The sequence below is a fragment of the Perkinsus marinus genome, assembly GCF_000006405.1.
Source record: "Perkinsus marinus ATCC 50983 genomic scaffold scf_1104296969090, whole genome shotgun sequence".
Taxonomy (NCBI): Eukaryota; Perkinsozoa; order Perkinsida; family Perkinsidae; genus Perkinsus; species Perkinsus marinus.
This window is the reverse complement of record NW_003202922.1, coordinates 500733-515686: the sequence shown is the minus strand read 5'-3', so window position 1 is coordinate 515686 and position 14954 is coordinate 500733. Positions and strand designations below refer to the sequence as shown.

Genomic DNA, 14954 nt, shown 5'->3' with positions numbered 1-14954 from the left:
TTTCGAGGCAAAGGAATGCGTGGGACTTAGTCTGCTTTCATCGAAAGTTGCCGCCGCCACGTCGCCCGTGCCCAGCGCAAAGTGCGTTAGCCTCGCTAACACATGAAGGGCGCAGTTATTGCTCCCGATTTTTTGTAAAGGAATACCCATGAAGTGGACCGTCCTTGAAGGGCCATACAAGTCTACTAAGCGCTGCTTGGCGAGTTCAGAGATATCCTCCTTCGACTTGGCCATTGAGTCCATGGAGTATATCGTCCCACCAACTCTCGCCGTGGCTGCGTAGTGGCTCTGGCTATGCAGCACAATTGGCTGAAGAACCATGCCACTCGTCGGCACTCGGTGGAATCCAGGGGAGTCTAGCAGTGGAGCAGATAGCTGAACGGCTTGCGGAGGGACCACTCTTTGTTCGCCCACTTGTCTCTAAAGCATCGTCATCCAAACATCCAGGATGCTATCAGTAATCATCTCGCCATTGGTAATCAGCCAGTCACGATCAGTGAGGTCCACAACTATTTCCGGCAAGGGATAAGACGGACCAGCAGGTATACGTATCCAGTCGAGAAACCCTTGTCCCTCTCTGGGGTTCTCAGCACCAGCGGAAGGCTCAGCGCCAATTTCGATATTCTCGTTCTCGTCTCGATCTCGTCACGGATCGAGACGAGATCGAGACCTAACGACCAGACTCGAGAGCGAGACGAGATTCATTCGTGTTGACGTTTGTCTCGGCTTCGTCCTTCTCTGTGTGTTGTGTTTTGCTTGACCTCTCGGATTCGACAAACTCGCTTGAAATCTGTCATGGGTGCCTTCCCTGCCTCTGACCGCATCTTGGTCATATCCTCCATCAGAGGTGTGCATTTTGAAGTGTCTAGTTTCCTCCCACTTTGAGGCAGGTCCCAGTCGACGGGAGAGACCTCCATCACAGGCTGTGACGCAGGCCCGCAATCCTGCTGCCTCAGTCTACCTTACTGATTACTGGCGAGTGTTTCCGCTTGCGCCCAGTCGAGAATCGAGAACGAGATCAAGGTCCGCTTGATTTTGAACGAGAAGCCTCGAGCGAGAACAGTGATAGTCGGCCACCAGCGAGACGAGATCGAGATTGCTCAGGTCACGTTTTTGCGAACTCGGTTCAGCGGGTGCCGAAGCCTGCGGCTCAGTCGATAATGACGGCTGTTGCTGGGTTTGTGAATGAGCTTGCCGAGTGACATCAGAAGGCTGGGTTCCACCAGGGGCATCCCCAATTTCATGCCCAATTCCGGAGCCCGTGGGAATCACCGCATTTGCCAGAGGGTGTTGAGTTCCCTGTACAGTGTGAACGTCGTCGGCGGTCAAGTCCAGGGTGATGATATCCTCGTCGAAAGGTGGTATGATTGCCTCGTACCCAGCATCAGGGTGCTCATCATCCAGTGCGTCCCCAATGAAAACAGGCCCGTCCCCACTTGATTGATCTGGCTGAGCAGTACTGCTAGCAGGTATCGAAGGTATGACTCGCCGAAGAGCACCTCTGGCATTCTGAAACCAAGTGTCCAGGGCACCTGGGATGACCGGCTGCAGAACTAGTCGCTGCAAGGCAACATCCATCTCTCGATTAACCTTACGCCGCTTGAACGGAGCCCCATTATCCAGCTGAAGAACATCTACTCGAACTTGGTTGATAACCCGGTGCACGACATTTATCCACTTCCATATCACTAGATGACCCTCCTCTGCAAAGAGGCCATTCCACTTACGGTGGAATCCTTCTTGAGAGTTATTTGTGCGAGGCAAACCTAGCCTGACTCTCTCCCACTTGTTCCACCACGAAGGCTGAAAAATCCCGCTAAGACCATAAGTCTCGATAAAATACGACAGAACAGCGTTGCTATCAGCCTGTGGGAGAATATCACAAGAAGCGAAACACGCTTCGAGAAAGATTTCCACAGGCAGAAAGGCGACGGCCATCAGATTGTAATACGCCTTGCGCCTAGTCGACATCACGTCGGGGGCCGCGCGACGTATCACTCCAAGCTCTTTAAACTTATCGAGTACATTTCTGGCCAAATGGAAGAGCCAGAGGCAAATTTCAGCACGTGGAAATACAGTCCGAAAGGCAAGAACAGCGCTCTGCTCAAAGTCGAAAATACAACTGGTGATATTTTCACCGAGAGTACTACGAACAACCGTGAAGAACTTTATGTAGGTCCCTTTTAGTTTGATCGGTAGCAAAGCGAATATGATTGGGACCATACGTCCAGATACATGACGAAACAGAATAGTATATTGTTGGGCCCATAGAAGAGGGGCAGTTTTGAAAGTACCATCACCCGAAATATGTACAGCGGCACTACAAGACAATAATGAAGAAACCAAAAGTTTATCACTCCACACGAGAATTCGGTCCTTGTCATCCTTACCGGAGTCATAGACAAGTGTAGGACGAACCTCTTGCCCGATGATAGCGTGACTGAACTCAGGTGGAATCTCAAACCCACAACGCTGCTTAGGAGCTTTCGGCAGCGGGTGGTTCTTTTCCTTGAATCTACGGAGGTTCTCCATAACCGAAGACCGCTTTGGCAACTGCTCGATGTACTGAGGAGGCGACTTTCCCGTGACGTAGTCGTAAACCTCGGCTGGTTTCTTCTCGAATGCTGACAGTTCCATGGCTTTTTTCATGGAATTCACCAGAACCACCTTCCCTGCATTCGGGCCCCACAAACATGCTCAGCCACCTAATCAATATTCTTCACAACTAACATGTTGGCCGATCCGTTAAGGTCGCCTAAGATAGTCAACCGAGCTTTGCACTTGAGACTTCCTGCAGGAGGTTGATCAGACTTGACGCATCTCCAGCCGCTCCTCGAACGTTCGGGCTCGTTACGATCCCTCCTGAATAGGTAGCCTTTGAAAGACTTCACGTAGAGACTGAAATTCAAACATAATGTCAAGAGGATCACCCAGAGCTAGAACCAATCTTTGCCCTCAAAAGTTCTCGTGCGCAACGAATTATGCGCTGAAATATCGCAGTATGTATTTTAGATCACTATGGCGCGCGCTTTTCGGACTGCGCTCAGATATGATTGCGCTGTGATGTGGGGCAGCCCTGCATTTTGGTTCCAAGGAAGGTATTGGCAAACTTGATCAACAGAGTTCGTCATTTACCCGGTCCGGTAAAGGATCTTTCCTCTAATAGTTGAGAAGACGTATTGTTGATCGTGTGGTATATACAGTCACTCGTGATTTTACCTCGTGACAATGCCAATGACAAAGAGCTCAAGTTTAATAATAGCACCGATCAATCGATCAACTCTAAGCCTTCATCTGCTCCCCGACCGAAGGTATCCTCGAATGCATCCTCATGCGAAGGAGAGGGAATTCGATCGAGTGAGCTGAGTGGGAGCTGTCCATGTTGTTCATGTCCCACCACAGCGCATCGCCGAAATTGAAGTTTCTCAGGGGGTATCTTAGCGAGATCATTAGTCAGGCGAAGTTGAAATTTGGAATTGAGGTTGAAAAGGTATAGTCCTTATAATTTATAACCATACCTATTATATAATCCTTCATGTGCTATTGACAAAGAACTGCGGGTTAATCCAAATTCTTTCACCCTCACCCCTGCCTAGTTTGTTTCCTCTGTATGAACTCTCTAGGGGCACCTGGTGGCGGGAAGCCCCATCCGACAGAGGAGCAGACTATGAGGACCAATGGGAGGTACCATACGTATCATAAGATACCTCGTCGTATTAGTGAGAGCTTAGACGTTTGTTTTCGGTAGTCTGCTGACGATCTCCCACTCATTCAGGTACGTGCACAATCTGATAGCGAACCCTACAGACCCCGTCGAAGCCGCTAAGGCAGCAGCAATCTCTGTCGCTCGAGGGATAGGCCCCGAGACGGTGGAGGAGCGTCTGGCACTGGACGGCCACTCCTCTCAATTGCCGTCTGAGGCGGCCATAGGTGATACGGTAGACCACCTTAACCACTCCTTGTACGGAATTTCCATCACATTAGTCATATAACATCACCGTTTAAGGGAAGTGAATCGTTCCAGATACCCGTTTCTGGTCCACCCATAAGTTCCTCGGCGTGCTAGGGTTTCCAGTACCCATCTGCCATCTAGGATTCTCATCGCTAGACCCATTGATAGTCCTTGGATCTTTGAACATGTTCACTTCATGTTGCTGCTCAGGACAGCTCGTACACGCTATAACGACGAGCAAGCCCCACGACACTGCGCCAACAGTGGTCTTCAGAAGGCCTGCTTGACCTCGCTTGTGGCAACATCTTCACGAGCTCTCTGCTAATCAACTACGCCAAGTTGAGAGGGATAGAGCTCGTCAGCATTATACGGGAACTGAAAGAGGCTGCGGCTACTGTCTCAACCACTGGTTGGGCACCCTCGATGGTGGAGCATGTCAGAGAGCTCATGAAGTTATCCACCATTAAGAAGCTGGACATGAACTATGTCGGTTTCTTCTGCTGCACTCTGGGCCTCATGGACATGCTGGAGTCCCATCAAATGGTAAGGCGGTGCCTTGGTGCTTTGCGAACAGCTCACGCAGTAGCACACATCCTTATCGTTGGAGGGGTTCACGTGCAAGACTAGTTCCTGTCAGGCAGTTGTACTATCCGGCCTAGCTACTTTACATAAGCCTATTAGGAAGACCATCGCAGAGCACTTAGTCCGAACCTATGATACGTCGGCTCAGCTCATGAAAGTGCTCGAGATGCTGCGAGAGTTCATCACTCTGTAGGAACAGGGCCATAGGCATTAGTCCTTGTAACCACACTGATGGTTCCAGGTCTACACTCGAACAGCTTGGCAGACTGGGGCTTGACACTATACAGCTTGATACATGTGAGTGCTGGGACCTCTTTCATGGCACTGTCTATACCGTTAGCAGTGAGGTCACACTTCCTATTCCCTCAGTACAGCTGCGGTCCCGTCAGTGGACGAGTTTCCTCACGGAATGCAGGAGACCTATGAAGGGGGCACTTGAGCTCATCGCTGTAGGCATGGGTCACTGAGTCGCTCTGTGGTGCTCGGGCTCCAAGGGTGCTCTCGCTTTAGGCAATCTGGAGAGCTAACACCAAACAACATGGACCTGAGGTAATTCGGCGATTACTCAGTAACCAACCGCTCTCAATTCGAAGCGGCGGCGTCGATCGGAATGAGCTATTATCACTTTCATACGAGTGCTCGTGACTGGTGCATTCCTTATTAGTGTGCTAGTTGGAAGGTTTCCTTATTGTCCTCAGCGCATACCAGCAGCAGAGTTCTATAACGACGCGATAAGCCAGACAGATGCTCTCCTGAGGCACGAAGTGACGTGAGCCTCGGGGACCGGTTAGGCAGTGCTGCTGGATGATACATCTCAACCTCTCATTCGTGGCCTAGACCAGCAGTGGACTGATCCCCCTGTTTTTATAGGAGCTGGATCATCAATGTGAGCCTCAGTGCTTCACGAGGGTACACTGGGACTAGGGATCGTGCTACGAGCTCGTCCTCGTCCTCATCAACCATATCACCACCACCGGAAGCGACTTATGACAATGACAATACTCACGGTGAGTCTATCGAAGTTCTGCACATCTGATTCCATATCTCGCCGAATCTTTGCGTCGACCTCTCAGCTGTTCGAACACCCCCTCGAAGTGACGGTAGTCTAGTCTCTTCGCCGAGCATCTCCCGGGACAGCTTTGACCCAGCAGGGTCGTCCCCGTCAGGCAATTCGGATATTGATGATAGTAGACCTCCTAACCGTCGTCGGCGTGGGTTTATGATCCCGTGGAGTAGTAAGCCTATTTGCCGCTGGTTGGTCAGCTCGTCCGGATGGGACTGAGATGGAGCCCATGCTAGCTGAGGAAGGAGGGCTCATGCGCCGCCACATGCGGAGGGGTCTTGGAGTAGCATCGCGCCAGTTGGCTGACTTCGGAGTGTTGACTACTGCACCTTGCGTGTTGGACGTGGGAGCTCGAGTAGTGATATGGATCTATCACTTCTGTGTTTGTGATCACCTTAGTCTAGGTCCGTGTGCTGAGGCTAGAGTCCGAGCACCATGCTCGTGAAGTGTCACAGCAACATGCTTTACTCAGGGTATCACTACCGTATCACTCTAGAAGCTGCTGCCCGGTGTTCGCAGGCTCAATCATCGGGTATGATGCTCCCTGGAGGAAGGATCTTGATCATGGCTCAAGACATCTTTACAATACTCAAGGTTAGGAGAGATCACTTGGTAATAGATCCCTTTGGAGGTAGCCCATATCCGCATGCCCGGATTTGCTACAGCCGCTATCGTAGTATTATCGTAACGCTTCGCGAAGTGCCGACATGTGCGTATGGATGAGTTCAGAGGTCTACTTTGAATTTCGTATATGTCGTTTTCTGTAGTTGGAGGATTCCCTACGACAACTGGCGGCCTTTGATGCAGACGAGCTGAAGCGAGTGCTCAAAGTAGGGCGAGGTATGTAGCTGTTACGGAAGCATGCCCCATTGTAGGTTCAATTCCAGGGAGAGCAGGGAGTGGACGAAGGTGGAGTTCAGAAGGAATTCTTCCTACTGTTAGTCCAGGAGGTGATCCACCAGCATATCCTGCGATTTGCGACTCCAGAACGGTAGATGTACGACGAGAACTACGCTATGTTCGAGTATGACAAGGACACTCGGACGTTTTGGTTCTCTAACAAGTGTCTTGAGAGTAACCTCCAGTACGAGCTCTTCGGGATCGTCATTGGTCTCGCCATATACAGCGGGGTAAGGGAAGGAGCGTCATCTGCAAGCTCAACGACCTCACCTCTATGTAGGTTATTCTGGACGCCAACTTCCCCTTGATAGTGTATAGGAAGCTCCTGTCTGCAGACAAGGAAGGCCGCCTTGACAGGCCTAGCTTGGAGATTCTAGAGAAGGAGTTCGATCCTGAGTTCGCTCAGGGGATCAGAAAGGTATATCATATTGTTGCTCGTCGGAGGGATATATGTTCCTACGGCAGTTCCTGGACTACGATGGTGACGTCCAAGCGGCATTCGGACTAACGATGTCAACGGATTACGAGTAAGTAGCCTATCGCAATGCGGGCTAGTTGTGACGGGAAGAGTTCGTGTAGTGCTGTATGGCATCATCGATCTCCGTTGTTGTGCCGTTCTCATGCTCCCACGTTAGGAGTTCATAGGTACTTCGGTGAGCGTGTTGTTGTCGACTTGATATCAAACGGTCGGAACGTTGCAGTTACAAACGCTAATCGGTACGAATACGCGGAGAAGTGAGTGACTATTGTATGGTACTGCAGCTTGTAACTTGGTTGCCAATTCAGGCTTATCAACTGGAAGGTCAACGAGTCCATCGCGCGGCAGTTCTGGTCATTCAAGCGGGGCTTCGACAAATGTGTAAGTCATTTGCATCTTTCCTTGTTATATACTGGGTCATCTCCTGCTCCAGTTTCGAGTTAGCACCCATCGATTCGTGTCTCCTCCAGATCGGGCAGTCTGTTTTATTCCAACGGCTGTTCAAGACTCCGGCTGACTTGGAGCTCCTCATTTGCGGTAGAAAGGAACTCGACTTCGAAGCGTTACGGTCCAACACCATTTACGATGATGGCTTTACTAAGGACTCCCCTGTCATTCGGTAGTCCTCTCCTTGTATCTGTGTCGTAACAGATGGACTGTTAGGTGGTTTTGGGAAGCAATACTATCTCCAGGATGCACTGAAGATGATAAGTCCAAGCTACTGCTCTTCATCACAGGTCGGGCGGGAGTACTACTACTATGGTCATCATGCGGTAGGTAGCAGTAGAGCGCCTCCGAACGGGTTGAACTCTGTCGAGTCTCGAATAACAATCTCCCGAATGGGACCAGATTCGGACCGTCTCCCACAAGTGAGTCTTCTGATCTCGAATGGCATCCAGCACAAGCTGTGAGGCTTTATATGTGCGAATTCTGAATTGGAGTATCCTTATTTATCCGCAACCACGTCGACGGTTTCCGACTGGCTTTGGTATCGTGGGTCGGCTGTCGAATGGGATCCTCGTGCTCCCCCTCATCAGGCCCACACGTGCTTCAACCACCTTCTACTACCAGAATATTCATCAGCGGAGAAAGTCCGTAAGATGATAAGATTGGCGATTGAGAACTGTACTGGTTTTGGCCTTATATGATCAATGACAATATGTCTAACTCTATAACTCTTTTGTGTCAATATCATGCCTCTACTTTCGACGATATCCTACACTGTCTTGTTGTACAATCCTGATCTAAATGACGCTAAAGTAGTCGCTTCCTAATTTGCCGTTGATCAATCAGTCTCAGCAGGCCTCGTTTGACTATGGCTAGCCGAGATTTGAGTACCCTATTCTGTCGTGAGCGGCAACAGCAACAAGCACAGTTCAGCTTAGAGAGACAGTGGACCTTCCGACACGCAGTAGGTGCGTCATCACTTCTCCCTGGCTTTGGATCCGTCGCGTTAGATCACTGTTATCAAACTACTCTATTGACATTTGAAGAGCATTGATCATAGGAAAGTCCCTCCCTCAGGTTTTGCGCGGAGATGCGAAGAAGCTAGAGTCTCTCGTAGATGGCGAGGCGGCACATGCTGCAACATCCATCAGGATGGCCACCGTATCAGCATGTGAAGAGTGCGGTGGTAGGAAGGCGCTCATTCGCTTGCAAGTCCCTCCAGCTGTTCCTGCTGCTGCTCTCAGCATCTCTATCCCGATCGTTTCTCGGTCCCTCGGCCAAAGTCTGCTACCTCTGCCATCGACTGCTCTGTGGAAGGTGTCGCTCGTTCAGCGGTCGTCCAACATCTGTTTTGCCCCGAGCAAACAGTGCAAGCAGCGGAATTTGTAAACTGTGTGAGAGCTGTGCAACGTGAGCACCCTATTCTCGCTTGCCGTCAGCTCAATAACCTCGATCCCCTGTACGCTTATGTCAATGTGATAGTCTCATCTGTTGAAAGCTGTCTTGGCGATGAACATGCAAATCATGTTGGGGTTCAGTGGGCTCTTATTCAGACTAGTGAAGCTACTCCAGTACCATCACAATCCCCTCGAAGGACTCCCGTCTAAGCGGCAAACGATGATGCGGATCCATAACGACACTTGCGCCGCCACGACTGAGTTCGACAGCGTGATGAGGAATTACGAAGGCCTGGCTCGGTGAGCTGAATCTCTGAGGACCCCTGGCCGACGTGGGTTATATCCTGTAACAGGTTGGTGACCCAGCTGGGCTCTACTCCGCCCGAGATTGCAGCGGAGGTCACTCCTCTGGAGAAAGCCGTCAATCAGCGTTTACGAGTAATTATTGCGTAACCGACTCAGCGGCATGCGCTGCTCAGGTCCTCGTGGAGTTACAGCGTGAAGTGGCAGCGTTGCAGTCAAGTGAGTTGCAACAGACCCTCTCCCCCGCGTTGATCGTCCCTCTGCACCGTCCTCACTGCTAGTACATGATTGTGTGTTAGCTAATGCAACGGATACTAGGGTCCAGTCTGGGCTCCTCCGATGGCTGCGGAACACTATCAACGACGCCAAATTCCAGATAGCAGTGTCACGTAAAGTGAGGCTTCCCTTGCCGATTTAGGGCTGCCATGTCCGTAGCAGATGTTGCGTACTGAGACACGGCCGCAATAGAGAAACCCTCAATAATGCATGGACGACGATTGTACTCCGTACCATTGTTCACGGATACTTCCATTTCTGTCAACTTTTTGAGTTGTGTCACAGTCGAGCGCAGCCGTGCAAATTGTGTATACTGCCAGCGCACCGAGAATATCACGGGATTCAATAACCGACTGAGGGGAAGGGTCATTCATGAATTGATGGGTGACGGAAAGTATCATACAGAGGCAGGTGGAGATTCTTGTATAGTCATGACTCACTGAGTGCATGATAACTCTTTCAGGGGTGAATTGGGGATTACGCCACTTTTGTACCAATCCACTTTTGAACCAGATCAAGTAGCGCTCGCCCCAATTTTGAAAACTTCCCCTCGGGAAGCGCTTCGCTCCGCGAACCACTTTTGTGCTAAAATCGTTCCTTTTGTGGAAAATTTGACCCAGTTGATTGGGCTTGCAACACTCTCAAACCACTTCTGAACCAAATGGAATAGCGCTCGCCTTAGAACAAACATGGCAAATAGTTGATCGAATAGCTCTCCGTCACGGTCGAAAACAAAGCAGAGCTCCTGACTCAAGGAAGTACTATTCCTGATGACATTGTGGATATGGGGGTGGCTATGCTCTGTCGGATGGTCAGGTGAATTTCATGGAGAGTATGAATATGTCGGTCACGTCTTCAGGTTCTCTTGTACAAGCCCTACGCCAGCTGTATGGTTCAAAACGTGTACTCAATGTTTCGGTCCAACAGCTCTGCTGTTACAGCAGAGTTACGGGAGTAATTTATGCGGAGTTTTTGTTATCGCTAGACGCACTGTGGTTGTTTTTAACCGCCAGTGGTTTCGTCTTTCGCTGTTCGATGAAGCTAGTATGAGATACCATTCGGCTGAATGCATTACTAGGAAAGAAATTAGCAGGTTTCCCGAAATCTTTCCCACGCCAGCTAGCATGTTGTTCTCACCTGAAGGGAAATTCAATACCTGAGTTGAGTTTTTTATGAGAGTTCTAAGAGTGTAGTTGTCAATTAAATATTCCACAAATAATTCCTTAATATCGGACGACGATGATAAGCGTTCATTGATCACCCAAGTTGGGTGACCCAACTATGTCTGCACCCTTATCAGAACTCTTGCCGCTATGTATCAAAACCACAGTTACTAGTGAACATAATGCCTAATCTATTGATGATTTCCGAAACCATATCTTTAACTACGTTACTTAACGTACGAAGTATAACCACTAGCGGCTAGTAAACCTCAACACAGTGTACTAACTTGAGCTGTAGCCTAAGTCCCAGGCCAGTAAGAATCAGAAGCTTAACTCACTCCTGTCCTTAGTCTAACCTTTAAGAGCACTAGGCAAGTGCTCGAGCAAGGCCTCAGCACGCATGCAGAAATACGTGACGCCACCGGTGTCACGGCGCACAATACAATAACAGTAATAACAGAGTAATACAATCAAGTATAAACACCGGGAAACCGTATGATGGTTCATGAGTCTCCGTACACTGCGCTGGAGCGCACAACGGCTCGTAATAATTACGACATAATTTAGGAGTCTACACTTGTAGACTACAAGGAATGAGGTTATACGTTGAGACTTGTTAAATTGCGACATGTATACTCTTCGGTAGACGCAGGACTGTCCTCGGCTCTCCCTCGCAGTGAGGGCTTCACTCACAGTAGCGGAAGGCAGGTCGTTTCAAGACGCGTGAAAAAAACCCAAGTCGTAAAATTTAACCCGTGCAAAAGCATCCCAAAAATTTAGTACAGAAGTGGAAGTAAAGTTTTACCCGGTGTCAAAAATTTACATTTTTATTTTTATTTAATACAAAACTTAATCGTTTGCGTGCGAAAAAGTCCTGATCCGGTATAAATCGCTCACCTATCATCGTTTAGTACAAAAGTGGTTTAGTACAGAAGTGGAGACACGGAATTGGGGGGGTGGAACTTGAAATAGCTCTACAGGTTCTCCGATTGGCTCAAACATGGGGCTCAAACTGGAGGGAGTTGACCATCATCTCGGTTCAGTGGTCCGATGAACAAATATCCCACATTAATTATGACTGTCTACCAAACCTGACTCCAGTTTAATCAGTGATAGATACTATACTGATATACATCATTGGAAAAGGCAGTGGCAACTCATTCGTCAGCCTCATCTCCACTTCGAAGTGTGCACTATGATGTTGCAAAGTCTAGGCTTAGCGCGATTAATGAATGACAGCCATTACACGCCAGTCACAGTCAGAACTCGAAAATGAAATGAGGTGACAACTCAAGCTCCAACTGTACTTCGAAATACACGTGCTCTCCAAATCATATATTAACGTACATCTCAGGTCAGTGATAACCTGCATTAAATAAAGTATACATCATTCGCTCATGTCCTTGATTGCAACAGCCGTGCCGATGAAAACAAAGACGACGCCGATGAGCATGACACTCCAGGCCTCGAACGTCTTCAGGGTCATTTGATTACCTAATTCAAAACGACTATGATAGGAATGATTGATATAGTTAATCTGTGGGGAATAAGACACAACCAGTCAGGAGCTGTCATCTGACGACATTACCTGTGACTAAACAGACGTAAAAATACGATGGTAGAATGAAACACGTGAGTGCACCGCTGGTGCTCCCTACGAGCTCAAATACCTGTGCTATTGATGGTGCCAATACGGCACATCCAAGCGACAGAAGGACCTGACGGTAATCTCCACAGAGGAGGAAATGCGAGTCAACCCACCGTTATTGCAGTTAGCAGCGTCACAACAGCCGGGCTCGCCCGCCCGCTATCGTCTGAGTCAAATCGAGACGGGTACAAAACCTGATACGCAGAGTTGGTCACAGGACATATAACGTTGCCAACACCCACCAGCAAAGCAGATTCCAGTCCAAATCTCGCAGGGAAAATGCAGAGGGGATACGCTGTCGCAATTGAAATAGCCATCGCTGATGACAACGGCATTCCTCGAGGGCTATGGCAAGGCGCTTACCAATGAAAGCTATGGTCACATCGATGCTATCTTTGAATAGCGAATTGTAATTGTACAGTATGTTATCTTTGGTGTCGAACCCCCAAGTGTAGACGCCAGCAAAGCCCACCCCATAGTATACAACAAAGCAGATGAGAACCGCCCAGAAGGACACTGACCGCATTCTGGTAGCCTAACGGAACGCATCATGGAGGCTTCAGCCCAATATTGATACCCGGCAAAGCCTTCGAGTCTCGGACTCTTTCAGTTCCGCATATATCGCAGGAACGTTCGATTGACATGCAAAGGCGAAGGTTGCCAAGGACATCGTACGAACAATCTATACAGTAGTACAGGTCCTGGAACTGAGCTCCAAGCTGACAGGAATCAATGCCTTACACCAGACGAACCACAGGCCGGAAGCAGAGGCAGCATGCTCTGCTCCTCCTGATGCCCCCTCATGATCGCTTGAAAAATGACAACGAAAACGAGTAAGAATACAGACACCACGCCTGAAGACAAATAATCGACAACAATGGTCATCAAGAGAGACCGTTGAGACCCCATGAGTGAATCCCTTCCAGAGCTTACCGATCAAGCTAAGAATTCGAAGCTCGTTGACTTTCTCGGCCAGGCAAAGTGGGTATAATACCACCAATACCAGTATACAGAGCATGATATCAGTGCCCGACGAGCTCTGAGCACTCTCGGCCGCGGTAGGTAGTGGGAAGGAGAGCAGTGCACAGGCGATAGTATAAGCTAGAACATGGATACCACATGATTAGTGTCTCACAAGCAGTGATTAGACATTGGACTTGCGCTGTTGAGACCCACCTATCTGTCCGATGGTAATGAGGTAACCAACAGCAGCACCAAAACAAAAGGTTATGACACTGATGATGGTGAAGAGGGCAAATCTGAGGCACCAAACAGAGCTAAAGAGGACCGCGTTCTCACCCTGCGATACCTTCGACCCCAAACTGGATTAGGACTGCAGCTGAAAGCCAACTTTTCAAACGTCTGGCACCTCGAGACGTCCATGCACTCCTGATACTCACTGCACAGTGCCGGAAAAGGATCAATGTTCAACCCACCTGGATATAACCGATGGTTATGTTCGAGAGAATGGCACAGACTAGTAGACACAGGGAAGCCACGAGATAGCCGGAGCTACGGAAAGCATAGGGTAGGGACAGAACTCCTGCGCCCAAGGTAGCCGTGGTGAGATTGAAGATTGACGACCTGAGGCTACTATTCATCGACGACTAACGTGAAGTGTCGGAGCGGTCAGAAGACTAGGCCGACAAACGCCGGTCAATCCGAGCCGGGAGCAAGACGAGAAGAGCTTAGTGCTCGGCTCGGGGATGAGTGTGATATTCACCTTTGCTGGCGTTACCATATCCCACCGGCCTCCATGAATTCCTCCCTCCGGGCTATCATCTCTATAGGGGTAATGCCGATTCCAGTTTGACTTGGTATATTCTACCGAAGATTGATGTGAATAGGAGTGAACTTATTAGTACTCACCTGTAGGTCATCGACTGTCACAATGGGGGCCTCTGGGATGTAGCCATGCTCGAGTTGCTCCTCCACTCGATCCACGAAGCCTCTGTTACCACCTGCGGTCTGGATGGAGAGGCACAATGACTGCTAGAGGTAAAGGAAACACCTTCTGTCCCTTCCGCGGGGCTCCACCACATCCAGTCGCCTGGGTTATCGAGGACAGGCTCCACCTTCAAGACGGCCTGAGGGCTATTGATAGCAAGGATGGGAGAAATGCCTAGCACCAGGGATCGAACCAGCGACCACTCGCGGTGGCGCATGGTCCTGTTATGCTACTACGATAGTCCACGAATCATGGCATTCATTCAGTAGGGACCGGCGAGAACCGACCGGTTCTTACGTTGATCGAATCAGCCGTATAAGCACGGACGCGTCGAGTTATATTCTTGGCGATCGGGGTGCCCAATAGTTCAGAGTCCGAAAACTGACGCCTGAGGGAGCGTCAGCAAGTACCTCTTCCGATGAGCACACGAGACAGAAGTACTCACCTTCGTACGTTGTCCGGGTAGAATATTGGTGCCACATCAGGGACATAACTCCATACACGGAGCAGATGATGGGACCTCATAGTCGAGGCAACGGTCGCTACTTTGTTCAGCTCACTGTTCTGTATATCCTCGGCTGAGGACGCCGAGGAAGATTCTGAAGGAAACATTAGATATTGATGCGAATACGGAGCCTGGCTGAGCGGCACAGCCTGTGCAATTCCCCACAGATCCACAACGATAGGCTCCTACGTTCTGATGAGATGCTATATCGCCGGGGCGGGGTGGTTAACAATGGTATGACGAGGTCACTCGCCTCCTCATGCTGCTGCCGATCCTGCAGTGACATTCTTCA

The 14954-nt window shown here is 49.6% G+C and overlaps 5 protein-coding genes across 5 annotated transcripts; 2 read left to right on the top strand and 3 right to left on the bottom strand.

Annotated features, from left to right (window-relative positions):
* Positions 1–969: 969 nt before the first annotated feature.
* Pmar_PMAR003001 (hypothetical protein) lies at positions 970–2532 on the bottom strand (the record flags this gene model as incomplete). Its single annotated transcript, XM_002768165.1, has 1 exon — positions 970–2532. One exon carries the CDS (start codon positions 2530–2532, stop codon positions 970–972), a length of 1563 nt encoding a protein of 520 aa, XP_002768211.1.
* A 1073-nt stretch (positions 2533–3605) lies between these two features.
* On the top strand, positions 3606–8159 carry Pmar_PMAR003000 (HECT, UBA and WWE domain-containing protein, putative). Its single transcript, XM_002768164.1, has 24 exons — positions 3606–3684; positions 3776–3930; positions 4163–4495; positions 4590–4723; positions 4776–4831; positions 4904–4983; positions 5045–5083; positions 5233–5303; positions 5405–5541; positions 5608–5745; positions 5798–5952; positions 6002–6070; positions 6117–6209; positions 6365–6427; positions 6473–6547; positions 6593–6727; positions 6778–6915; positions 6963–7024; positions 7143–7232; positions 7284–7356; positions 7446–7594; positions 7639–7712; positions 7753–7844; positions 8013–8159. The coding sequence occupies exons 3-24, from the start codon at positions 4376–4378 to the stop codon at positions 8121–8123; spliced, it is 2154 nt and encodes a 717-aa protein (XP_002768210.1). The 5' UTR covers positions 3606–3684; positions 3776–3930; positions 4163–4375; the 3' UTR covers positions 8124–8159.
* A 131-nt stretch (positions 8160–8290) lies between these two features.
* Pmar_PMAR002999 (hypothetical protein) lies at positions 8291–9655 on the top strand (the record flags this gene model as incomplete). Its single annotated transcript, XM_002768163.1, has 8 exons — positions 8291–8386; positions 8500–8608; positions 8667–8832; positions 8976–9119; positions 9173–9257; positions 9299–9341; positions 9422–9516; positions 9561–9655. 8 exons carry the CDS (start codon positions 8291–8293, stop codon positions 9588–9590), a joined length of 768 nt encoding a protein of 255 aa, XP_002768209.1. The 3' UTR covers positions 9591–9655.
* Positions 9656–11948: 2293 nt separating this feature from the next.
* On the bottom strand, positions 11949–12879 carry Pmar_PMAR002998 (amino acid transporter, putative; the record flags this gene model as incomplete). The annotated part of the gene is made up of 6 exons (XM_002768162.1): positions 11949–12055; positions 12204–12279; positions 12323–12403; positions 12452–12528; positions 12573–12744; positions 12787–12879. 6 exons carry the CDS (start codon positions 12877–12879, stop codon positions 11949–11951), a joined length of 606 nt encoding a protein of 201 aa, XP_002768208.1.
* Positions 12880–13353: 474 nt separating this feature from the next.
* Pmar_PMAR002997 (amino acid transporter, putative) lies at positions 13354–14682 on the bottom strand (the record flags this gene model as incomplete). The annotated part of the gene is made up of 7 exons (XM_002768161.1): positions 13354–13468; positions 13519–13598; positions 13646–13793; positions 14038–14170; positions 14221–14296; positions 14455–14545; positions 14603–14682. The coding sequence occupies 7 exons, from the start codon at positions 14680–14682 to the stop codon at positions 13354–13356; spliced, it is 723 nt and encodes a 240-aa protein (XP_002768207.1).
* Positions 14683–14954: the final 272 nt, after the last annotated feature.